This window comes from Artemia franciscana, chromosome 4, assembly GCF_032884065.1.
Source record: "Artemia franciscana chromosome 4, ASM3288406v1, whole genome shotgun sequence".
Classification (NCBI taxonomy): domain Eukaryota; kingdom Metazoa; phylum Arthropoda; class Branchiopoda; order Anostraca; family Artemiidae; genus Artemia; species Artemia franciscana.
In genome coordinates, this window is record NC_088866.1 from 43,419,301 (window position 1) to 43,446,455 (window position 27,155).

Below are 27,155 nucleotides of genomic sequence, written 5' to 3' on the forward strand. Positions count from 1 at the left end.
TAACAATGATTAGCAAGGACTGATAATTTAGAACGTCAGATGTATTTTATTCCATCTTAAATAAAAAAAAACTACCTCAAGATGAGGAAGAAAGCTCAAACGCGGATGCATTAAAAGAGTTTTATAGTTGCATACCCTAATATGCAACTATAACGCAAAATAGAAAATAAGTAATTACTTCAGATAATAAGATTGTTTAATAGCTTTTAAAGGCACAAATTTTCAATTACTATGGGGTAGACTTCGTTCTTTGATATGTTGCACTCTGCTGCAACCATGATAGACTACAAATTTGGCTACCACAAAGAGAGGCGGGGCAAGAGTAGTATAACCAGAATTATGCTGATGAAGCAAGCTCACAAGACCCGATGAATTAGCTGCAACACAGTGAAGCAAGTGTCTTAAAACAAGACTACCAACTTTAAAATCTCAAGGGTGCAAGATTGGACCCTATATCCATGCAGGTTGAAACTCTAGTTTGCTATCTGATGCCCCTCTCATCCGAATATTTTATAGAAACAACGCAGAAATCTACAAACCTCTTAAACATGATTTTGCCTCCTATTTACTAGATTCTTGATGCGAGCGATAAAGAAGCTTCTTGATTTCTTTGTAAAAGTGTAAGGAGCATCCTTAAGCATTAGAACGATGCTTACAACTACAGGTGGTTTATCGTACTGTTCAAATCCAACATTGCTCCAGCACATTATAGCGCTGCTGCAAGCCGATAAGGTGAATCACTCTCAGGTGGTCTGTTGCAGCTACCTGATCATACTTGTCAAAATGGATATCTCTTCATGTGATACTTCACCTTATAAAAAAGGAAAGAGCAACAATGTCACATCAAAGGAGGAGGATGGCTATTGAACCGCTTACATGCCTCATGGTATCAAGAATTTTTTGGTTGATTCTAAGGTTTAACCAGACAGATTTTTATGATGAATTCGAGGCTGTTTTCTGTTGCTATTGTTTTCACAAGAAGAACTTCACTCAGAATATCGAGAATATCTCAATGACAAACCTTAAACTTATGACCATTCTCATATTTTCTCGATTGGATATGATTTTAGCTCAAAACGATACATAATGTATTTGCTTCAAAATCCAGGTAGAGAAGGTAGGTTTCTTGTCTTTCCCCTTGAGGGCAATAGTAGTCTTTTCTCTACCTCTCATGATTGTCTTATATAATTTTTAAGTACAAAATGCCCTTCCCTACAGCCCAGCCTGTGAAGAGGCCTGAGTGCCAGGAAGTTTTTCGTAAATAAAAAGGATAAAAACGATCTATGGGCTAAACGAGCAAAATACTCCGGAGCAGCCAATAAAAAAATGACAAGCAATTTGAGTCCCTTGCGAATTCTCAAAAGAACAACAAAATTCAATATCCTCATAGAGATTCATGCATTAAACAAGCTAATGTCACTCTAGTAGTCTCGTTAAGGTGGCACTGCAGTTAAAACTCACTACGCTAATATTCTTGAAAAGTAAAACCATGGGGATGCTATTTTCTACGATAAATGTAAAAAAAGCAGTGGGGTATGTTTTTGCAAAAATTAGCGCATATGCAAACTTCATGCGCAAGATATGTCAATATATACTTACAGGATCCTTAAGTAGAGAAAAAGAGGAAAGAGGAAAGAATTAGAATGACACATATAGAGTGAAAAGTAAAACAGTGCAAGTGAACATAGACTCAGCATAGACTTGACTCAGAACATAGACTCAGACTCAGCAGATAACGACATGATGCTCGTTACAATGTTATCCTAATCAAATCAAACACAAAACACTTAAATACATGAATGGAAATAATATTAGGAGGTCACAACGTTAGGCTCAAGCATGGATGTAGCTGGGAAATTTTCTTGGGGTAGGGGTACAGAAAGTCATTTGAGAGACGAAAATTCACTGACTTTTATTAGAATTTAGTTTGATATAAAATTCTGAGGATTTAATAGTACAATAAGTAATACAAGGAGATCACAACACTAGGCTCAAGCATGGGCGTAGCTGAGGAATTTTCTTGGTATAAGGGGGCAGCCAGTCATTTAAAAGGATGTACATTAACGTCCGACTCAATCATGGGTGTAGCTAGGGAGCTTTCATAAAGGGAGGGAGAAAGCCAGTCATTTATGAGGGGCAAATTCACTGACTGCTATTAGAATTTAGCCTGTCATTTCATTCTGAAGATTTTCTAGCTGGTGATAATTTTTCAAGGGTGTACCACAGCTTAGCTAATGCCTTGAAAAATGATTATTAGAAAGGACGCTCATAAGAAGAAATGATTATTTTGTCAGAAGCGATTGTATCGGATTTAATGCATTGGGGCCTTGTCTGTACATATGTATCACATATCTTAATTAGGCGATGTCTGGTAAATTTTACACAAATATGTATAATTTCAGTGTATTTTATATGCCTATTTTTCCATCAAACGCATAGCTTTCGACAGTGTATATTCATCGAAAACACGTGCATAATAATAGAAATTGTGATACATGTAAGATATTCTACAGCTGATTATTGTTTATGAAGCACTTATAAAAGGAATTTTAGTAGCCTTGATAATCAGCCGAATAGTGGCAATTTGAGTAGCTCTGAAGCATGGTCAACTCCCAAGCAAATCTCTTAGAATTAAATGCTCAGGAAATGCTCAAAAGCAATTTTAAGGCCAATATCTGTCACAGTATAGTGAATTAGCCCATTCCGGTTAGCTGGGTCTTGCATCCCAAGTAAAATCCTTAGCTAGACTGATATATACAGGCTATAGCCACTATATTATGTTAAACATCCTGCAGTATCATTTGGTTACGAAAACAAATAAACAGAGGTTTCCGAACTTGATAATCACAGAGCAATTATTTCTCTGAGAAACAAAAAATTCCTACATAGTTACCAAGTTCTATTAAACGCACTGAAAATTTTCGTGAGCAATTTAACTTTATTTGTCTATATCATGGCTGGCTTGCAAAAAGCAGAATGGTTGGGGAAAATGCGAATATTTTTTTCAGGACTGGCATGCAAAACTCAACAAGACTCAAAAACAAATAAGCCTACAACTTAGTAACAGCAACATTTAATTTGAATTCATGTTTTGTAGCCGCATTCGATAAACATAGTTTTGTTGTTGCGAACGAGATATAAATAGAAACATAATACTCCTTTCATACAATTAACGTATTGTACACGTTTTGCATGAGTGCAGCATGCACGAAATTTTTAAATGTCAGCAGTACAATTCAAGCCTCTTATTTGGTACATTAAAAAGAAGCTATATCGGATCCTTGAGTAGCATTTATCCGATCACATCAGAGAAAAAAAGTGTCAATTTCATCTAAAAAAATGTTCTATAAAAGTAGCGAGGATAAAACATATAAAACCCTTTACCAAGTCCGACGATTACCGTAAAAATTGCGAAAGAAAAGAATACTGTGGAAATTCGAAATTATATTTTGACAGAGTTTGAATCACTTTGTACTCCTATTGCATCACTTAGTACATCTAAAAGGCTTCAATACGGTAAGATTATCATGGTCATATCCCCCTAATTAATAAAAAGCAGGAACTCTAACAAAAGTTGACTTGCCTTAGGGTATTAAAATAGTTGCTACTTTGTATTACAAATTCTGCTTTCAGAAAATGTAAAAAGAACTAGAAAGCACTAAAAATGTTTTTGATCAACCAGAATTTGAGTTTGAACCAAGATCAATTTTGAATATTTTTCAGTAAAAGCTAAACAGACTCCCAAAACCAGAACACTTTTTGCACAAGAAAATGTAAAGAGAAACAAAGAGCACTAGAAACGCTTTTGATCAACCAGAATTTGAGTTTGAGCCAAGATCGAATTTTAACTATTTTTCAGTAAAAGCTAATCAGTTACCCGAAACTAGAACAAGTTTTTTTTTGCATCCTCCAGTTCCAGTTCTCAGAGTAAATTGTTAGTTTAGGTAGAGAGTTGCCTTTACTAACTTTTACCAACCAAAATAGAATTTTTGGTAACATTAATAACACTGCAATTACATTTGGAGGGTGGTGTCCCTCCCACCGTCCAAACATGATGCCCATACACCGGTGTTAAAAATAATAAAAAGAATATACACAGTGGGTTTTAATTTTTGACGTAAGCATTGCAATATTCATTCATTTTTCAACGAAAACAGGTAGTAATTCCCGGTTCAAATTTGGAAAAGATGCCGTCACATTGCTGACAATAAGAATCGCTTCTTTTTTCCTTCTTCTACAACTATTCTATAGACAGAACAATTAAATTAAAGAATGTACCGAAAAATTATTTTCATATAAGCAACAACTTTTATGTTCCAGCAAGAATCCAAAATTTAAATCACCATATTTTGCAAAAATAATCGCCTACTTCTTGGAATTGATTTACTTAATGGTGATACCGTTGTGGTGATCCGTTAGCACAGGCAGATCCAGGCATTATTTGTGATATAGTCTGAACGATCAATGACCATAGATGGTGCTTCTCTTCAGGATGGACGACATGGTTCTAGATCTGTTCGATGTAGTATGCATTTTAATTAGCACAGAGTCATCCCTCTGGTCTTTTCAAACCATCAAGAGCTAGATTCAAGAAACAAATATGCAACGGCCGAACCAATAAAGACGGTGTGTTTAAATGGCTGATGTGACGGGTACTATCAAATTTATACAGCAATCGTACTTATGTCAACCTTAATCCTTCTAAATGGGTTCCATCGACAGTATTCACTTAGTATTAACCTAGTACTTTTAACTTAGTACTTAACTTAGTACTTAGTATTAACTTAGTACTTAGTGCATCGACAGTATTAGTCCTGAGTTTCAGATCCGCAGCTTCATGTTTGCGAATCGCTTGTTAAATATTGTATTTTTGCTACTTGAGGGATGGAGTGCTGATCCATAGTCCTCCTATGGACGTGGTTTGTAATTTCAGAATTGAAAAAAAAAATTACATCACTCATCATAGGTAAGTGAAATTACAACAGCTTTGATGTCCTGTAAGACAAATTTGACAAAATTTGATGCCTGACATTCAGTCTTTCTGTCGATAACCCTTTTATTGGTCTCCCTCTATGTTGTTTGAAGACCAAATTTCGGAGCTGCAAGACAAGGATGTAGCAACTCCTTTTTTAGAATCATTGGACTTCAACGTTTTTGGACCTCGCTAGAATTTATGAATATATTATACTTTAAAATCCTCTTTTATTTAGTAATTTGAGAAATATAGGTTTACGATTTGACCACGATAAAATCAAAATACGTTTAAGAAAGATACTTACAATAAATTGTTTCGTGGTAGTTTCAGGTAATCACTAAAAATAAGCTCTTTGAAATTTAAAGCCATGAGAAATTTCATGATAAAACTTACTATGGTGTATCTTGTCAGTTTTGGAATATAAAAAACTTACTAATTTATGGCCACATGAAAAGTATATCTTTATTATAAGTTTACCGTTGACTATAACAATGATCACTAACTATTTTTCCTCAATAGCTGAATCTAAATTACTTAAAGAGAGAGGAAAAACCTGCAAAATTTTTTAAAAGCATACTGGACAGACGTTTTTTTGCTAGGTATATGCTAGGTCAGAAAGTTCCTTTGAACATATGAACATCATATGTTCAAAGGTTCAGAAAAACTGAAACTTAAATGTGCGTTCACATTAATAGACTACTTAATTCCCTTAGCAAATAGACTACTAATTTCCCTACTTCCCTTCAAGCAAAATTTAGTTTTTCTACAGTCAAAAGTCAGTTTCCAATTTTCAGTTTTGTATTTCTGTTAACAGTAAAGATTAGCCCCTCGCCTAAAAATCAGCTTTGAAGCATATGTATTATTGAATTAAGTTCTGTAGAAAGCACGCTGTCAACATACTGAGTTCAAAAATGGATTTGAGCTGAAAGCATGGATTAGCTCCAAGAATTACTTTTTAGCAACATAGAAAACATCCAACGTCCATCTGATTTTTCCTCCTTAAGTTAGGATAATATTTGTAAGCATGTGATAGCTAACATTAAATTTACTTATTTTCCACATATTAAGGATCTGGTTGGTTGAATGTTTTATGTTTGCATAGACCCAATTATGCTTTTGAAGTTATTTCAGTAAATATTCAGATTTAATACTTACCTCAGAATAATGCTCTTCATTTTGTTGTAGAAGATCTACACATAATTCAGCCAATCGTATCAAATCCTCTAACTTTTTACCAGGAGGAACTCTTGTTTCACCGCTCAGGTCATCTAAAAAATATACAAAAAAGATCTTCATTATTTGTGACACAAATGCAGGCTATAATGCCCGTCTGGAAAGCTGGGACGAGTATGAGTAAAGGGCAGAAGAGCAAGAGATCTATAGAAGGGAATGGGCAGGAATAGGAAGTAGCAAAATTCTTTGTTCCTAAATCACACAAAAGGGAAAAAGTCTACCATCCTCAAAAACCTTCTAAAGGTTAGAGCATCAATTGTATTTTGCTGAAAATAATTTGTATTTCAAGCAGTTGGTTTTCTGTTTGTTGTATCATCAATAACAACATAAAAACAAAAATAGTGTCGCGAGGGTAAACAACGTCATGGTTGTAGCCATGGCCGTCTCTTAGTAAAGTACAAACCACGGCTCATTGTAGCCAAAATTTAAAAACATGTTTAAAATAAGAAATTTCCAGTGAGAAAAACTGAGACATGTACAATCTTCACGTGGTGTCCCTGGGACTAGTAGTCCGTACTTTACCAGTCATAGGTATGAATCTACTACTGCTAAATTTAGCTGTTGCCCAGCCACTTGCACTCTGCCCAGTGTATTATCACGAGAAGGTACTTTTTGTGGACACACCAGAAAATTTCAATAGACAAATGACAACTAGCCTTTGTTAAGGTGGCGGAGCGGATATATAATTCTGTGAAGAAGCAGAGGGAAAGGCTACAGTGGATAAGACTTGGTTTCTATGGAGTTCGGATAAATCCATTACTGCGAATTTTAGTTGCTGCCCAGCCACTTGCCACTCTGCCCAGTGTAGTACCACGAGAAGGTGCATTTTATTCACACACCACCAAACTTGGATAGATAGATGGCAACTGGCCTTTGTTAACGAGGCAGATAGGATATATGATTCTGGGAGGAAGCTAAGGGAAAGGGTACAGTGGATTAAACTTGGTTTCAGAGGGGTTCGCGAAAAATGGAGGGATCCAAGCCCGTTCTAGCTAAACAGAAGGCTGTCCTGTGATTTGGAAAATAGTCAAACATGTTATTGACATGCACTGACTGGAAAGCCAGAAGGATGGCTGAGGTGATGTATGGGGGCTCCACCAAGGAAGCCTGAAAGCAGTCGTACTGATTCTCTACTGCGGGAGCGAATCCCGGAGCCTGAGGTTTACTAGGGAGTTATTATTACTCCCTACTGACCTCAACCTAATATAACCTACCCTTCATTCTTGGAAGGGATGAACATGGACTCGGACGTTTTGCTGGATGGTGATTCGTCTAAGACAGAATTCGCGGAAGTTCAAGCCTGTCAGCTTTTTGAAGAAGAGGCTAAAGAGACCCAAAATAGCACAATATTAGCTGCAAGAAACAAGCCCAGGAGGAACAATCCCTCTTGAAGCACTAAACACCGATCACCGTGCATACTAAAATCTTTAAAGGCCAATTTAAAGTGGGAGAAGGGGGTTTTAGTGTAAGCACTCCTTCGAAGGATTGAGCACTTTTTCTCCTAATCGTCTAGAAATAAATTCTCAAACACAAAGGCTGTTGATTCGCAATAAGAAATGTTTTTAAAGCACAATAAAACCTTAGCATAATGAGTGGGGGAAGTTGAGGATAGGGCTGTCCTCCTCAAATACGGAATAATTTTTCCTAGTTTTAAGTATTAATGTTAATCTTTACTTTCATGGGGAAAAACTTGTTCTTTTTTATATGTAATATGAAAAATAACTTCGAAGACCACACTGCCTTTGCATGACGAAAGTAAAACAGTTGAAAATAGGGATGATACCGTTTTATTGACAGTGAATAGATATAAAATTATTTAACTGGATATTTCGAACACATATACAGTGTTCATCATCAGCAGTAAAACTTAAAGCAGTACTGCTTTAGCAGTAAACTTAAGCAGTAAAAAGCAGTTACTGCTGATGATGAACACTGTATATGTGTTCGAAATATCCATTTAAATAATTTTATATCTATTCACTGTCAATAAAAAGGTATCATCCCTATTTTGAACTGTTTTACTTTCGTTAATATGAAAAAGGAATGAACTAATAGTATAGAATTTTTTATTCTTAAAAAAATCTCTTGTAAATCTGACATTTCAAATTAGGTATTACGAAAATAAACACTGATCCGAAAGACTTCACGACTCACTTACGGTTCACTTCCGTAGATTTTCGTGTCTTTATTTTTAATTGATGTTTCAGACATCAATACTTTTCCCAAAGATAATAGAAAAACGGATTTATCTTACCTTGGATAGTTGTATCTCCTCCTTTGTAGCATAAAGAAAAAAAAAATTTGTTTAAGATAGTGATATAATATACTGATATGGCCTTATAAAAAAATCAACAAGATGGTGAAAATGCGCTCAGTATTAGGTCTCAGTATTATAGCAAAATCAGCTAAGTTGAAGAGGGTCAAGTTTACACTAATTCAGAAAGTTGCAACGTTAGGTAAATAAAAGTTTCAGAGATAGATTTGTAGCATAAATTGGCCCAAGACTGAATTTTGAGCCTTCTGCTTCAGTTTATTATTTGCTTTTAAGATTTGAGAAAGCCTATTGGAATAGGTTTCGACTTGAAAAAATATAGGTAGGTGTATAATCTGGCTTAAAATCCAAAAACACCAAGTCCAGCAAAGTCAGAGTGAAATCTATTTCTTTCCTCCAACCAGGTTAAGACAGCATAAACACTATCTTCACAAGATCTTTCAAACATAAAAATTAGGAGAAAAGAGGTAATTATAACTAGAATTATCTTATCAGCAAAATGGCTGAATTCACGAAAGAGCCACGACCCCCCCCCCGAGGCTTTTCGCTGATAAGAGAGTACGAGTACTCCGACGGAAATACAAGTGAAGGGAGCAAATAAATTGCATAGTTTCTTGAGTCATTTGAAGCGCCTTTTTTTGTATGTATGTAAAGTAATTTGGTCTCTGACACCACTTAATTTCTTTTTCTGACATATGAATTATGAAATTTAATATAGATGTCTCGGCTTTGCCTGCGCTTTCAAAAAAGTAAGCATGGTGTGCCTTGCTTGAAGAAAAATCACAAAAGTTTTTCCAACCCACATAATTGGAGGGATAAAATTAAAACTGTGGCCCCTCAAGCGCCATCGATGGCCACTAAATTTCTTTCAATGATTAGTTTGAAACATATGGGGAATGTACCTTAATTAAAAAAAATCAGAATAAATATTTCCACAGGAATTCGTACCTTTGTTTCGTCCCAGGATTTTTAAAAGTATACACGATTTTTTAGTTCTTTCTACCTTCCAAATGAAAATATCAAGATTTTCTCTAAATGTGATAGGCATATGCCTACTGTCAAGGGGAAATATGTTCCACAAGAAATTTTCCACAAGACACATATTAGAAATTTTCCACTAGACACATATTAGAAATTTTCCACAAGGCACATAGCTAAAGTGAAGAAAACTTTCTCTAAAAGTTTTATATTTATGGCTCTTACAGTCTTGGCAATCCCAGGCATCAAAGCAAAGGAATATCCGAACTATGAAACCTAACCATGAAGCCTGCTAGCACCTCGACTGCAAAAACATGAGGGGTAAAAATTTTATTGAGCAACGTCTCTTTGGCTGAAAACAACACTACAAAACATAGCCAAACTTTTGTTTCTACGAATAAATCCTACGCTATTCTTTCCGATATATAAACCTATTTTAGTTCAAAAGTTGCCAAAAGACCTATGAATATTTTTTTTTCTTGAAAGAATAAACGGCTTGGAAACTAGGTATGTTAGGGGTATTATACAGTTATGTTCATTGTAGGTTTTATTCTTCACTCTGATTTCTGTTCGTATTAGGCTCGACGTCTTTCAAAGGTAAACTTTTTTCTCATTTTAATTTTCAATATTCACTATTTAATATTCATGAAATGACTTTTTAAATTTAATATTAAGTTCTGAGATTCTAAAAAACACACTGGCTAACCCTCAGTTATGGTCAGAGCGTATTTTAACAACAGGCTAAAAACCCGGACTGTAACCGATTTCATCGATCTTGTTGTCTGTCAGAACCGCCTACACCCGCAGTGGCATAGTGGGGTAAAATTCCTGTACCAGTAGGCATTTGAATGTAATATTTTTATAGTAGAAGGAGAAACATTTAATTGCCACAAGGTAGCGAACGCATTTAATATGCATTTAGCGTTTTACATACTATAAAGAGGCTAAAGGTTTAATTCTAATTGAATAAATAAAAATGAAAAAGTAAATTTCTTTTATAATAAATAAAATTGAATAAGCAAAATTTTAATTCAGAGTTCAAAATTTTATTCACCAGTAAATATAGAATGGAAATACAATATTCCTCTGGGAATGGAAATGCAATACAATACTCAATTGGAAAAGAGAATATTTGTAATATAATTCCCTTTCAGTGAAGCGCCAATGACGCAGCAGGCTTTAGATTTTTTAAAGTTAGGAAAGGAGGCAGTAGCTAAATTCTTGTTTGTAGTGGAACTAAATTTGTCGTGAACGGTTTTGGGAAGAAATAAGGTTAAACTAAATATTTTACATATAATGATATCAACTACTGAAAAGCCCATCAGTTCAAAATTTGATTTTACAGTAATTTCGTTTTTTATTTTCAATGTTGTAATAAGTACGTAAGAAAATGTTTGTAATAAAGCGCCAATTTCAGTAAAGCGTCAATGACACAGTAGATTTTAGATTTTTACAGTTGGGGAAGGAGGCAGTACCCATACTCTTTTTAGAACTAATTTTTGTTCGTTTTAATCTTGATTCGTATGTTTAGTTAAAGCTTCATTCGTTTTAAGGTTTATTTATTTATTTATATTACTACATATTTTATGTTTATTTGCTATGATTGTTTATCTAGTTTCTGTTCGTTTTGGGTTTCATTTATACTACAATATTAAAATATTTGTGCGCGTTTTAACCTTGATTTGCATATTCAATTTAGGCAGTACTCATTTTAAGATTTGTTTATTCATTTATGTTAATACAACGAAAGAATAAAAACAAAAGCAATACAAAACCAGAAGAGTGGAACAACAAGAAAAATGCAAGAAGAGATAAAAAAAAACTAGAAACAACAATTTTTTAAAGGAAACCAAAAGCAACTGATCCCCTCCCCCTTCCGCATGAAAAAGGAAACCAAATGTATTTACGCTACTCCAACCAAATCCAGGTAATAAGAGTCCAGCCTAATTCAGGCTAGATTTTAACTACTTTTATTTTTAATAACGAACTATTCTGATTTTCACCTTCTCTTTCTCGCTTGATTAGTCGCAATCCCTTTTTTCTTATTGTTAGACGTTTCTGTTCTTTTCTATTATTTTATCGGCATTGAACATACCTCGTTTGACTCGTATTTTTTATTAAAAAAATTAGCGTTCTTTTTTTTTATCTTTACTTGTCCTTCTCCGGTGGCCGGAAAATATCCCTCCATGAACCCCCCTGGAAAATCCATCCCAACACAAAGGACAAGAAATATCAATTTCTGATCCAATGAGCAAAGTCCAACGTTTCTGCGACCTTGAGTTGGAGGTGTGGATTAGAAAGGGGCAGTCCTCCTCCTCTACAGAATTATTTTTGCTCATTTTGGGGCTTAGTGTTATTTTTTATTTTCATAATAAGTGCGTAGACTAGAAATATTCCCAGAAATCCTAAGGGAGTAGATATAAATTTCACATTTTGGATACGTTTTTCAAGGTTTCTTTTGTACCCCCCCCACCCCTAAAAAACCTCTGCTGGAAAACACTCTTTTGATGGAAAACTTTTCCACCAAGAAGGGGATTACCAGCATGATTTTGAAATCAATCAGAAATTAAAGTCTTTTCAAACAGTTCGTGGTAACGAACTGTAGTAAGGAGCGACCCGGCTCAATAGTAACCAAAACTCTAAAAAATGGAATTTTGATACCAATAGCTACATCAAAAGAATCGCATTTTAATGCTGGTTTTAAATATATAAGTTTCATCAAGTTTAGTCTTACCCATCAAAAGTTACGAGCCTGAGAAAATTTGCGTTATTTTAGAAAATAGGGGGAAACGCCCCCTAAAAGTCATAGAATCTTAACGAAAATCACACCATCAGATTCAGCGTATCAGAGAACCCTACTGTAGAAGTTTCGAGCTCCTATCTACAAAAATGTGGAATTTTGCATTTTTTGCCAGAAGGCAGATCACGGATGCGTGTTTATTTGTTTTTTTGTTTTTTTGTTTTTTTTTCCCAGGGATGATCGTATCGACCCAGTTGTCCTAGAATGCTGCAAGAGGGCTCATTCTAACGGAAATGAAAAGTTCTAGTGCCCTTTTTAAGTGACCAAAAAAATTGGAGGGCATCTAGGCCCCCTCCCACGCTAATTATTTTCCCAAAGTCAACGGATCAAAATTCTGAGATAGCCATTTTATTCAGCGTAGTCAAAAAACCTTATAACTATGTCTTTGGGGACGACTTACTCCCCCACAGTGCCGGGGAAGGGGCAACAAGTTACAAACTTTGACCCGTGCTTACATATAGTAATGGTTATTGGGAAGTATACAGGCGTTTTCAGGAGGATTTTTTTGGTTTGGGGGAGGGGTTGAGAAGAGGGGATATGCTGGGGGAACTTTCCTTCGAGAATTTGTAATGGGAGAAGAAAATTTCCATGAAGGGAGAGCAGGATTTACTAGCATTATTTAAAAAAAAAACAATTAAAAAATAAAAGTGAAAAAGCTTTTTCAGCTGGAAGTAAGGAACAGCAATAAAACTTAAAACAAACAGAAATTATTACCCATATGAGGGGCTCACCTCCTTCTAATACCTCGCTCTTTACGCTAAAGTATTTTCGGTAATTTCAACTACTTATTCTACGGCTTTTGTGATTCAGGGGGTCATTCTTAATGAATTGGGATAAAATTTAAGCTTTAGTGTAAAGAGCGAGGTACTGACGATGGGGCGAATCCCCTCATATATGTAATAAAAACATGAGAATACAAAAGTTCTTTACGTAAGCTAATTTATAAGTTACGTAAATCTTTTACCAATAAAAAGATTCGTAAAAAATTAAAAGTTCTAGTTGCCTTTTTAATTAACCAAAAAATCGGGGGGCAACTAGGCTTCGTCCCCCGCTCTTTTTTTCTCAAAATCATTCGATCAAAATTATGAGAAAGCCATTGAGCCAAAAAAAAAAATATGCAAATTTCGTTTTGATTATTCCTCTGCGGAGAGCCAAAATCAAAACATGCATTGATTCAAAAACGTTCAGAAATTAAATAAAAAAAACAAGTTTTTTCAACTGAAAGTAAGGAGTGACATCAAAACTTAAAACGCACAGAAATTACTTCGTATATGAAAGAGGCTGCTTGCTCATCAACGCCCCGGTCTTTACGCTAAAGTTTTTTACTGTTTTAGAAAGAACAATTGAGAGAAAGAGTCAAACTTTAGCGTAAAGAGCGGGGCGTTGATGAGGAAGCAGCCTCTTTCATATACGAAGTAATTTCTGTGCGTTTTAAGTTTTGATGTCACTCCTTACTTTCAGTTGAAAAAACTTGTTTTTTTTATTTAATTAAAATAAAAGAGCGCCAGGAAAAATTTTGAAAATTGAGGTATTTTAACTTACGAACGGGTGATCGGATCTTAATGAAATTTAATATTTAGAAGGAACTCATGTCGCAGAGCTCTTATTTTAAATTCCGACTAGATCTGGTGAAATTTTGGGGGTTGGAGGGGGAAACCGGAAATCTTGGAAAACGCTTAGAGTGGATAGATCAGGATGCAACTTGGCGGGTAGAATAAGCAAATGTCTTAAATACGTGATTGACGTAACCGGACTGGATCCGCTCTCTTTGGGGGAGTTAGGGGGGTCCAGTGCTTTGGCGAGTTTGGTGATTCTGGACGTGCTAGGACGATGAAAATTGGTAGGCGTGTGAAGGAAAAAAAAATGAATGTGGGTGGGAGCCTAGTTGCCCTCAAATTTTTTTGGTCACTTAAAATACAAAATTAGTAATACAAAATACAAAGAAGTAATACAAAATTCCACATTTGTGCAGATAGAAGCTTGACATCTCTACAGTAGGGTTCTCTGAAACTCTGAATCTGATGGCATGATTTACATTAAGATTCTATGACTTTGAGGGTGTGTTTCCCCCTTTTTCCCAAACTAAGGCACATTTTCTGAGGCTCGTAATTTTTGATGGTATCCAATGGGCAAATCCGATTCTTTTGACGCATCTATTGGTATCAAATTCCGGTTTCTAGAATTTCAGTTACTATTGAGCCGCGTCGCTCCTTACTTACAGTTGGTTACGACGAACTGTTTGAGAAGAGCATCTCTAAGTGCTGAAAACCATGTTGTGACAAAGACTAGGCCAAGAACTCCCAGGGAGTTCTTGCTTGGTTCTAAGCCGGCTTGAGCGCTTCGGTGTAGACTTGAGAAGATGTGTTGGACCCCGTCCTGCAATAATATCCATGACCATTGCTTTTCCTGAGGCCAAAATAATTTCAATGATTTAAAGAACATGAAAATTGGAACCAAAATTGGAACTTGGAATGTTTTGACATTAAAAAATAACTATCGTACCGACATTTTGACAGACGAATTGAGACGATTCTAACTGGGCTTATTAGGAGTTTCAAAAATTCATATCCTTGGGATAGAAAGCATGACATTAGATGATATAGACTTTGTTCACACTGGCAGGAAAGATAGGGTACGAAGACAGGGAGTAGGGCTCATGATCAACAAGGAAGCTGCTAAGTCTTGTTTAGGCTGGGAATGTATTAGTAATGTGAATACTAATCATATTAGTAGTATTAGTATTAGTAGTATATGCCCCCGTAGAGCCGACTGACGAAGATACTAGTGATTCAGATGAATTTTACTTAGACTTACAGAAACAAATAGACAGGGTCCAAGGTAGAATATGGTGTTTTTATTAGATTTTTAACGACCAGGTCGGTAGAAATAGGAATAGATGGTACCCTAGCCAAGGTAAATTTGGTGTAGGAAAAGAAAACAGCAATAGCAACAGACTATTACAATTTTGCAGGTATAACAATCTAGTTATAACCAATATAGTGTTTGGTTATAAAATCGCCATTCAGTTAACTTGGTACTCACGTGATGTACAGTACACATTATTGATTAAGTTATTGTAAACCGAAGACTGACAAGATGAATACAAGATACTAGGGCATATAGGAGTGCTGTTATTGATGTTAAAAGTAAAGATCACCATCTGGTAGTGTCTAGGGTTAATTTAAAGTTAGATTTCGGAAGAGTAACTACCTCTCGGGAAGTTATGATGTTAGTAGACTCCAGGATGAGAATTTGAGAGAAACTTTTCAGGAACAGTTAAACTGGAGAGTTTAAAATTTGACAATATGGAAGATGGATGGAATTTTTTAGGAAAACAATTTGTGAAGTTGCTGATGGTGTCTTAGGGAAGAAAGTTAGGACTGAAGCTAGGAATATTTGAGAAAAGCTTTTACGTTTAATAGTGAGAAGGGGTTTGTACAAGAATTATCTGAGTGATCGATCACATGAAAACAAAAGTAATGCAAAGAAAGTGGAAAGAGCATTAAAATATGGACTAAGGAGTTGTGAAGTGGAGGTCATAAATAAAATAGCCGAGGATCTGGAAGATGCACCTATACGGCATATTAGTAAAATATTGAACTGGCGTGTTAATAAACTGAGACAGAGTAGTCTCAGTTATCAGTTAAAGATAATAACGGGGCCTAAATTAGTGATAAGGAAAGAGTTAAAGAGAGATGGGCAGAACATTTTGAGAACGTAGTAAACCGAGAGAGAGTCGCAGAAAAAGATATAGAAGAAAATAAAAAAGTTAATGATACCTTAGATGTGAAAGAAGATTTGTTTTATGAGGGAGGATTAGCGACAGTACTAGAAGGATAAAAAAATAATAAGGCTCCAGGTGCTGATAGTGTGATAAATGACTTTCTTAAATATGGAGGGTCTGAGATTAGAAATACGCTACTAAAGATTATGAATATGATTTTTGAAAAAGGGGAAGTACCTAGCGATCTTAGGAAAACTTAATTAAACCACTATATAAAAAAGGTGATAAGAGTGAGTGTGGGAATTATCGAAGCATTAGTCTTGTCTCTGTAGGTAGCAAATTATTTAGTAATAAGACACTTTTTAGACTTAGAGATGCTGTAGACAGAGTTTTAGTAGAAAAACAGTACACTTTTAGGAAAGGTAGAGGATGTGTCGACCAAATTGTCACTCTTTGGGTAATAATTGAAAAGTACCTGAGTTATCAAACACCTTTAGTTCTCAGTTTTATAGATTATGAACAAGCATTCGATTCTGTTGATACAAGAGCTTTAGTAAAGGTTTTATCCTTGTATGGTATCCCCCATTACATGGATCATTTTGATGGATTTGTCTTAGGAAGCACAGGAAAGGCAATGGAAGATCATGGAATCAAATGGGATGCGGAGGGGATTTTTTGGACTTGAATTATGCTGATCATTTAAGCATCCTAGATCAAAATGTGAGCAAAATGATTGAACTTTTGGATGAAATTTGCGAGTTCAGGGTGCTAGAATAGGTTGGGAATAAATGCTAAGAAGACTAAGTCATTAAGGCTAGGAATAATTGAAGATGAAAATGTAACGTCGGGTAAAGAAAAGATTGATCAGATGGACAGCTTCACTTACCTTGGTAGAATTATAAGTAAAGACGGGTGGAGCAGTGAAGTTGTTAAAAAAGAATAGCCGAGGCTCAGGGTGTTATTTTACAGTTAAAAAAAATCTATTAGAACAGGAAGATAAGTATGCCAACCAAGATTAGAATATTGGCAGCTACAGTGATGACGGTAATCAAATATGGCTTGGAAGCATGGGCGCACCCAAAAGCGGATGAAGATTTGCTAGATGTTTTCCCTAGAGATTGCCTAAGGATTGTTCTGGGTATCCGGCTGACTGATCGTATTTCAAAGAGTAAGCTGTACGAAAAGTGTGGTTCAATCCCGCTCTCTAGGGCAATAATGAGAGAAAGGTTGAGAAGACAAAGGCATGTTCTGCGGATGAAAGATGGCAGGTTGCCAAAGATTGTCCTTTCTGTCAACCGTCTAGGGCTAAGCGGAAAGCAGGCTGTCCACGATTGGGGTGGGACGATATCATAAACAAATATTTCAAGGAAATGGGAGCTTCTAGGGAGGGTGTACAGAGGTGAAATTAAGGGTGATCCTTAATTTCAGTTGAAAACCTGCTTTTTTTTGTTTAATCACGAAAAGGACGATTCTCAGGAGAAAACATTGAAATGTCGCTGATTTTGAATAGCCAAAAATAGCCAGTAGTTTCTTTTGCTTTATTTTGAGGCTTAGCCCGTGTAATTTCAAATCTAGATTTTTATGGTAAGCATTTATATCACCGAAGCCTGTTTTTATATTATTCAATGTCTGTAAAAAAATTGTGCAAAATACACATCAATTACAATTTCTGTTATTGAACTTGAGTTAATTAATTTGAGTAGAAAAATAAAAAATGATCGGAGATATTGAAATCATTATAACAAATATAGAAAGTGAAAACATCGATATATCGTTTAATCAAATTAATCACCTAACACATACAATTTAAAGTGAAACATCTCATCGTAAAACTTATCTAATAACGGACTTGAAGCAAAACAGTTGTTCGCTTTGGATGAATGATCTAATTGCCTATAGGCAGTTTTGCTTCTGCATTGCCTTTGTCAACGTAGCGTTAATCAGCCATGCAAGGGAAGAAAGTGACGTAAAACCGTTGGAAAAACCAGCCCTCAATTAGTTGCCTCAGACCTCCACTTCTAACAAAAACTCAACTAACAGAGCATTGTCAATCAAAACTAGAATTCCAAAGATTTTTCATACTAGATACATGAGCTGCATTTGTTCGTTCGCTTCGAAATCAACAGACTCACTTAATTAAGTCCTCAACTGACAAGAGGTTTTTTCCCCCGGGTCTGTATTTGGAATATCAAAATGTCAGAAAGATTTGTAAATGATAAGAATAAAAGGAATTGAACTACCTTCAAGTTTAGCTTCTGCTGTTAGACGGTTGTAGTTAGCGAGAGCTGCGTTTTCAAGGCACTTTCGTATAAGTCCGCGGACTTCGTCGGCAGGAACTGGTGTCATACAATCTTTCATCAAAACCTAAAAGATTATATAAGTAAATGTATTTTATCCGTAGATACATTTACCATCCTTTAAAACTAGGGGTGAATCAATATTTTGTACTAATATTTATCAATATTTTCAGACATAATTCCAATATTACAGGGGATATTCCTTCCCATTTACAGCCTATTCTCCTTTATGAAGGTATTTTTCAATAATGCAAATATTGAAAATATGTCATCTTGCTTTGAAGAAAAAAGACCTGTGAATTAACGTAGATGGAAATCTGGAAAACGTTCCATGCGTTTTGCCATGCGTCACTTTTTTCTCCAAATATATTTAACAGCAAAGAAGCAATGTCGACAAAAACAAGAAACAGAAAAATGCATAATTTGGATTGTATATTTGCACATTAGAAGAGGGGGAGGGTTAAATAAACCGCCTTTAGTAATTATACAAGTACGTATTTTAGGATTTTAAAGTTGCTTCCATTTTTTTTCTTACGAGTTCCACTAAATATATACTAATACCCTTCGGCGTAATTAAAATCGTACGTAGTGTGCTCTTACTGCAAATAATTTAGAGCTTACTTCAAGTAAACGACTATTCAGATGTAAATTTCTTTGATTCCATCTTAATATTTTCTTTATACATAGGTTTTAATCTTGTTGTGTTATTTTCATGCATGTTTTAGCCATTAAATCTAAATGTTTCTTTTTTTTGCAGTTGAAAAGGTTTCCACATGTGAAGCCAAAATTTTCAGATGTTCTTTAGTCACTGTTTTGATTACAAGTTTAACTCATGGTTTCTATAATTTTTTTTTTATAAATAAATGGAAAGCAATTTTTGTCTAAATAGGACTTACAAGGTCATTTCTTTTGCTTATCAAGTCACTTTTCAGGCACCAAAAAAGCATCCAGCATAGCGGAATAGCCGTAAATAATAAATCGTATTCAAAAGAGTAAACCTGCTGATTTGCTTTAATTTAAAAAAAAAAGTAAAATTAAAATTTTGCAGAAAAAATTAGAAAACATTTTGTTACATAAAATGACAGAAAACGCTACCTTGCTGTGGTGCGATGTTTTTTTGCTATTTGAAAACAGCACTGCAATTTCTAGTCTAACGAGCTCATTACTGATTTTCTAGAACGGCTGGTAGGATTAACCCTGCTCAACTTTCCATTGCCAACCTTCTCGGAAAAAACTACAAAGTTATCTTTTTATCTTTTTTTATATACAGTCTTCAAGAAAACTAGAATTCTCTTTTAAACTGAATTTGATTGTGATATTCATCAAAATCACTCCCCTTTTGGGGTATTTTACACTTTTTTAAAAACTAGGCTCACCAGAAAGGATTTTGTTGGTTATAAGTATGGGCAATTTCAATGATTGTTACAACACAAAATGTCACTCATGTTTTTTTGTTCATATCTTTTTACTGATGACGTTGGTTACAAATCTGTAACATTGACTTTAAAATTTTCAAATGGAATTAACCAAGGCGATGTTAGTGCCACCCGTCTTTTAGTTTGGAGGAGCTCTCGTAAATCCTTTCCGTCATCAGTTATTTCCACATTTTAAAACAAAATGTCGGATGGACGCCGTATAAAGACAGAAAATTTCATTTTTCGTTAAACAGAGAAGTTGATCCTTAATAAGGTTCCGTGTCTAGTCAACAAGTAAGAATTTTTCAACACGGAATAACCTTACCTGTTCCAGTAATGATAAAGTAGCTTTTAAGGCTCCCTCAGGACGTCCGAAAGGAAAGCATAGTCTGAAATATACAAAACAAATCACAATCTTTAAACTACACACTCATACCTACATAATATTAAGCATATATTTTAGTTATATAATTTTAACATCAAGAATTTATTAATAATGAATTTTATAGGTCACCTAGTATATTCTATAGGTATATTCTATAGTATATTCTAGGATATTCTATAGTATATATCTAGTATATAGTATATTCTATATATATATATATATATATATATATATATATATATATATATATATATATATATATATTCTCTAGTATATTCTATAGGACACTAGTCACCTTTGAAAGGCAAAAAACTATAAAAATTATTTCGCTATGCAGAAATCTAGTGGCAAAGAATGCAGAACTATTGCTTCTTTATTTCTTTTACAATTGGAAGAAGGAGAAGATTTTGCCACTTTCATTAAAAATTCAACTTACATTAAGTCAATATTAAGGAGAAAAGTTTACTACTCAAGACTTGGAATGAGCCCTGTTGTTGAACCCTCTCAGCCAATGAACCGGAAACTATTTGTGGCCCGGAAACAATTATGTTTTATCTTCATTATAAATAACTTTGTTTTAATTGTAACACTTGTTTATATACTGATGACGGCCACTGAATATGTGATCGAGATATCCAGAACTTTTTGTATATCTTTCACTGTCTAATAAAAGGACTTATCTCTGTTTGAACTATGATTTGTTCGTCAAGAAAATAATCATTATGTACCTTTACACACAGAAGAGAGGACGAAATGGAAAATCCCCCCAAATTCTGGTCTCAAAGATACCCCTCCCTCGTAATAAAATTAACACAAATTGATTTAAGGTGATAAAAAAAATTTTGAGCTTCTTTTTCCAGGAAAAAAGAATCTTCCGACCCCTCCCCCCCCTCATGGGTGGGCCTGTGCACAATAAACGCTATTATATCAGTAAAAAACGAGTCCAAATAATAGTTCTTATTCTTTAAGTTAGATTAACTTTGCCCTTCATAGCTTAATCTAATCAGGTTTTCTTCCCAAAAAAAGAAATAAAATAATAAAGCTTAAACTTTATTATCGTATCTCTGGTGGAAAGTTTTACTTTACATGATATGATTATTTTTATCATCTTATCAATTGATCATGGGTGGTGCAGCTGTGGTGCAGCCATGCAACATTGTAACGTTTTGGCAGCTTTCATGTGTATTTTTAATTAATTAGAAATATTTAATTAAGAAGAATATTTCTAATTAATTAAAAATACACATGAATACACATGAAAAAAAATTTAAATATTTAAACATGAAAAAAAAATATATAAAAAAATGAATACATGAAAAAAAATTAGAAATACACATGAAAAAAAATAAAGCATAAATTTTTTTATTGCATCTCTGATGGAAAGTTTTACTTTACATGATGTGATTATTTTTATCATCTTATCAATTGATAATGGGTGGTGCAGCTGTGGTGCGGCCATGCAACATAGTAACGTTCTGCCAGCTTTCATGTGTATTTCTAATTAATTAGAAATATTTAATTAAGAAGAATATTTCTAATTAATTAAAGATACACATGAATACACATGAAAAAAAATATTTAAATATTTAAACATGAAAAAAAGTATAAAAAAAATGAATACATGAAAAAAAAATTAGAAATACACATGAAAAAAAATAAAGCATAAAATTTTTTATTGCATCTCTGATGGAAAGTTTTACTTTACATGATGCGATTATTTTTATCATCTTATCAATTGATCATGGGCGGTGCAGCTGTGGTGCGGCCATGCAACATAGTAACGTTCTGTCAGCTTTCATGTGTATTTCTAATTAATTAGAAATATTTAATTAAGAAGAATATTTCTAATTAATTAAAAATACACATGAATACACATGAAAAAAAATGTTTAAATATTTAAAAATGAAAAAAAAAGAATACATGAAAAAAAATTAGAAATACACATGAAAAAAAAATAAAGCATAAATTTTTTTTTATCGCATCTCTGATGTTACTTTACATGATGCGATTATTTTTATCATCTTATCAATTGATCATGGGTGGTGCAGCTGTGGTGCAGCCATGCAACATAGTAACGTTCTACCAGCTTTCATGTGTATTTCTAATTTAGTTAATCCTCTGTGATTAAAGCATTACTTGCTTGCATTAGCTATATTAGTCAAGAGACAATTAGAAACTGATAAAGCTTGAAAAATCGGCCTGTCTAGAATTAAACCTATTAATACAAGAAATGAAAAAAAATTAACACTGCTATCAAGCAACACTCAATTTAGTGTTGTATCTCAAGTATCCCCCTCCAAAGGTATATTATGCTTTCAAGAAGTAAAATAAAGCTCACACCCCAGAACGTTAATTAGAGTCTCAGTCCCCTCCCTTACCAATCTTCTGGATATGCCAGTAGGATGAACAGGTAGATTCATGGAGATGGTTATTAACAAAAACAAGGCTTAGTGAGAAACATATTAGTTCACTCGTTACGGTAGTACGTCACCTATTCAAAAATCATTATTAGAGAAGAAAAATCAAGCGAAAATATAGTTTCTGAAAACTAGAAACAAACTAAAACAAATGCGATCAATTTCGGAATTTTTACCTGAAATTTGTAATTTGATTTTCCAGGATGATCCTCAATCTGTCCTTAACCTCCTGAAATTTCTCCTTTTCCTCATAAACTACTGTACCAACTCCATCCGGCCTAAAAAATAGAACCAATTTATCTATATATTAAAATCTATAAGAAAAAATGACAAAAGTTAATATCACAGTCTATTCAATACTTATGATAAGTTCAGCCTTAAAACTGGATTTTAATTCGGCCATAAGTTTGTCCTGAAATTAAAATTAGATTTTAATTTCAAGCTAAAGGAAATGTTCTGCTGCGAAAAAACTTAAATATTTTATTACTGATTCCATTGAACTTCGTATTGTGTTATATTTATAAGACATAGAATGACTTTTCAAGCTAAGGGCTTCTCGGCTGTAATTTATGCTAGGGGTAGATTGGGTAACACCAATCTACCTAACACCAGATAGGGATATGATTGGGTAACACCAAAACAGAGTTTTAATAAATGAAAAGAAGAACCAGTCAGCTATTTTTTTCTTCTTCTTCTTTTGAAAAGAAAGGAAAATAAGTTGGCCGAAAAAATGGCACTAGGTAAGATTTCTGATCCAATGAGCCCTCTCCCAGCTTTCTACATCCATCTATTCAATGCGTCGGGACGGGAAAAATTAAAACTCTAAATTATCGCCTTTAGTAGAAATGAAACAACGTTTTCGTGGCACTTGCTTTCTATTTTTTGGTTTTTGGACTTTCATATTATAATATCAGCTTAAGATAAAAATCAAAGAGTTCAAAAATTGTCAAATACAAATTATGGTTGAAACTGGAAGTCATTGGTGAAACTTAATAATATACGCTGCATGTTACATTTTATTCTAAGATATTCAAATTGCAATATCAGCCTCATATTTCTGATTAATGACTTAAAAAATCATTAAATAACAAATTTGTTAAAAAAAATACTAATTATGAAATTAGGCTAATAAAACTAAATTATGTGTTATTAATATAAATATACTGAATACAAAAAAAAAATGGAAGTTTCAGCAGAAGTCTGTTGAATTGTAGATTTTTTACGAAATTTTATTTGAATAAGTTACATTTGGTTTCAAGTAAAGCGCAAATATCACTCTAGCCTTCAGGTGGTTTTGAAGAGGGTTGGCAACACCGGATAGAAACAAGCACATGACAATCAGAACTAAGGAAAGTGCTGTTGATAGATCAGAAGTGAGGGAAGATTGGCCTGGTAAGGATGAGTTAGAAACGGTTTTAAAAGGTTTGAAAAATAACACGGTTCCATGTACTGATAACATTGTAAATGAGTTTTTAAAGTGTGGTCAGGACGAAGTTAGGGATAAGGTACCGAAAACTTGGAATATATTTTTTGATAACGGAGAAGAGCTTAGTGATTTAAGGAAAAATTTAATTAAATCCGTTCAAAAGAAATGTAATTATGTAGTATTAGCTTACTTTTTAGAAAGAAAATCCTTTAGTACAATGGTACATATAAGACTAAGAGACGTTGCAGATAAAGCTTTAAGAGAAGAACCGCATGCTTTTAGGTAAGAGAGAGCCTACCTAGTTGTAATTCTTAAATAATAATCGAGAAGAGTCTGAATCGTTAGAGCCCTTTAGGCTGGAATTTCATATATTATGAACAAACATTTGCTTCAGCTGATATACAAATATTGAAGGTCTTATCAGTGTACGTTAAAGTAATTAATGGTAGGCAAGAAAAGAATATACTGACATTTGAGGTAAAAAGTAATGTCAGCAGTTTCTTTGGAGTGGAGTCACGAATTAAAGAGGACTGAGTCTTAAATATATCAAATAAAAAAAAGCTAATTTTTTTAGCTGAAAGTAAGGAGCGACATTAAAACTTAAAACGAACCGAAATTACTCCGTATATGAAATGGGTTGTCCCCTCCGCAATCCCTCGCTCTTTACGCTAAAGCTTTTAATTGTTTTAAAAAGTAGATTTGTGGCAAAGAGTCAAACTTTAGCGTAAAGAGCGAGGGATTGCGGAGGGGACAACCCATTTCATATACGGAGTAATTTCTGTTCGTTTTAAGTTTTAATGTCGCTCCTTACTTTCAGCTAAAAAATTAGTTTTTTTTTATTTAATTTCTGAACGTTTTTGAATTAATGCATGTTTGGTTTTGGCTCTCCGCACATAAATTATTAAAATGAAATTTGTATATTAATTCTTTTTTTGGCTAAATGGCTTTCTCTTAGTTTTAAGGGGAAATAAGGGGTGGAGAAGGAGGCCTAGTTGCCCTCCAATTTTTCGGTTGCTTAAAAAGGCAACTAGAACTTTTAATTTTTAACGAACGTTTTTATTAGTAAAAAATATACGTAACTTATAAATTAGCAACTTACGTAACAAACTTTCATAATCTTATATTTTTATTATGTATACGAGGGGGTTTGTATCCTCTTTAATACCTCGCTCTTTACACTAAATCTTAAGTTTTGTCCCAATTCTTTAAGAATGACCCCTGAATCAGAAAGGCCGTAGAATAAATAGTTGAAATTACTAAAAATACTTTAGCATAAAGAGCGAGGTATTTATCTCCTCCTAAATACCTCGCTCTTTATGCTAAACTATTTTTAGAACCCCTCATATGCGTAATAATCTCTGTTCGTTTTAAGTTTCAATGCTACTCCTTTCTTTCATTTGAAAAAACGTTTTCATGTTTATTTTTCATTGTTTTCTTATAGTAATGCTAGAAAATCATGAGCTCTTTTCCTTGAAAAGAGCTTCTTCCCCCATGACATATTCCTCCAAGGAAAGATCCTCCAACATAGCCCCCTCCCCTCAGCCCCCTCCCCCAAACAAAATAAAATCCCCCTGAAAACGTCTGTACACTTCCCAATAACCATTACTATATGTAAACACTGGTCAAAGTTTGTAACTTGCAGCCCCTCCCCCAGGGATTGTGGGGGAGTAAATCATCCCCAAATACATAGTTATTATGGTTTTCGACTATGTTGAACAAAATGGCTATCTCAAAATTTTGATCCGTTGACTTTGGGAAAAAATGAGCGTGGGAGGGGGCCTAGATGCCCTCCAATTTTTTTGGTCACTTAAAAAGGGCACTAGAACTTTTCATTTCCGTTAGAATGAGCCCTCTTGCGGCATTCTAGGACCACTTGGTCGATACGATGACCCCTGGGAAAAAGAAAAAAAAACAAAAAAAAACAAACAAAACAAAACAAACAAATAAACACGCACCCGTGATTTGTCTTCTGGCAAAAAATACAAAATTCTACATTTTTGTAGATAGGAACTTGAAACTTCTACAGTATGGTTCTCTTCGACTTTTAGGGGGTGTTTTCCCCTATTTTCTTAATTAAGGCAAATTTTTTCAGGCTCGTAACTTTTGATGGGTAAGACTAAACTTGATTAAACTTATATATTTAAAATCAGCATTAAAATGCAATTCTTTTGATGTAGCTATTGATATCAAAATTCAATTTTTTAGAGTTTTGGTTACTATTGAGCCGGGTCGCGCCTTACTACAGTTCGTTACCACGAGCTGTTTGATATGGATGTACTTCTCTATATATTTCATCCTAAAAACACAGCAGAGACCAAGGAAGAAAATGTTAGCAAATGTGATGGTAAAACTTTTCAAACAGTTCGTGGTAACGAACTGTAGTAAGCGACACGGCTCAATAGTAACCGAAACTCTAAAAATGGAATTTTGATACCAATGGTTACATCAAAAGAATTGTATTTTAATGCTGATTATGAATATATCAGTTTCATCAAGTTTAGTCTTACCCATCAAAAGTTACGAGCCTGAGAAAATTTGCCTTATTTTAGAAAACAGGGGGAAACACCCCCTAAAAGTCATAGAACCTTAACGAAAATTACACCATCGCATTCAGCGTATCAGAACCCACTGTAGAAGTTTCAAGCTCTTATCTACAAAAATGTGGATATTGGTATTTTCTGCCAGAAGACCGATCACGGGTACGTGTTTATTTATTTATTTTTTTTATATTTTTTTTCCAGGGGTGATCGTATCGACCCAGTGGTCCTAGAATGTTGCAAGAATGCTTATTCTAACGGGAATTAAAAGTTCTAGTGCCCTTTTTAAGTGACCAAAAAATGGGGGGCACCTAGGCCCCCTCCCACGCTCATTTTTTCCCAAATGTCACCGGATCAAAATTCTGAGATAGCCATTTTATTCACCATAGTCGAAAACCCTAATAACTATGTCTTTGGGGACGACTTACTACCCCACAGTCCCCGTGGGAGGGGTTACAAGTCACAAACTTTTACCCGTGTTTACATACAGTAATGGTTATTGGGAAGTGTACAGACGTTTTCAAGGGGATTTTTTTGGTTTGGGGGGGGGGGGAACAAGTTGAAGGGGGGGTGTTACATGGGAGTATCTTTCCATGGAAGAATTTGCCATGGGGGAAGAGAATTTCAACGAAGGGAGCGCAGGATTTTCTAGCATTATTTAAAAAAACAATGAAAATATAAATGTGAAAAGCTTTT

General features: G+C 34.4%; 1 protein-coding gene across 7 annotated transcripts in view; it reads right to left on the reverse strand.

Moving 5' to 3' along the window:
- The window catches only part of LOC136026467 (calcium-dependent secretion activator-like), a 198,481-nt gene that overhangs the window by 51,648 nt on the left and 119,678 nt on the right, over positions 1–27,155 (reverse strand). For 4 of the 7 annotated variants that reach the window (XM_065703066.1, XM_065703067.1, XM_065703063.1 and 1 more), the window contains 5 exons: positions 22,673–22,774; positions 20,020–20,083; positions 18,223–18,346; positions 8,463–8,483; positions 6,131–6,243 (listed from right to left, as the gene is read on the reverse strand). In XM_065703066.1, the coding sequence (XP_065559138.1) occupies positions 6,131–6,243; positions 8,463–8,483; positions 18,223–18,346; positions 20,020–20,083; positions 22,673–22,774 (424 nt within the window). The remainder of the gene's footprint in view (positions 1–6,130; positions 6,244–8,462; positions 8,484–18,222; positions 18,347–20,019; positions 20,084–22,672; positions 22,775–27,155) is intronic. The other 3 variants (XM_065703070.1, XM_065703065.1, XM_065703069.1) reach the window with 1 other exon arrangement.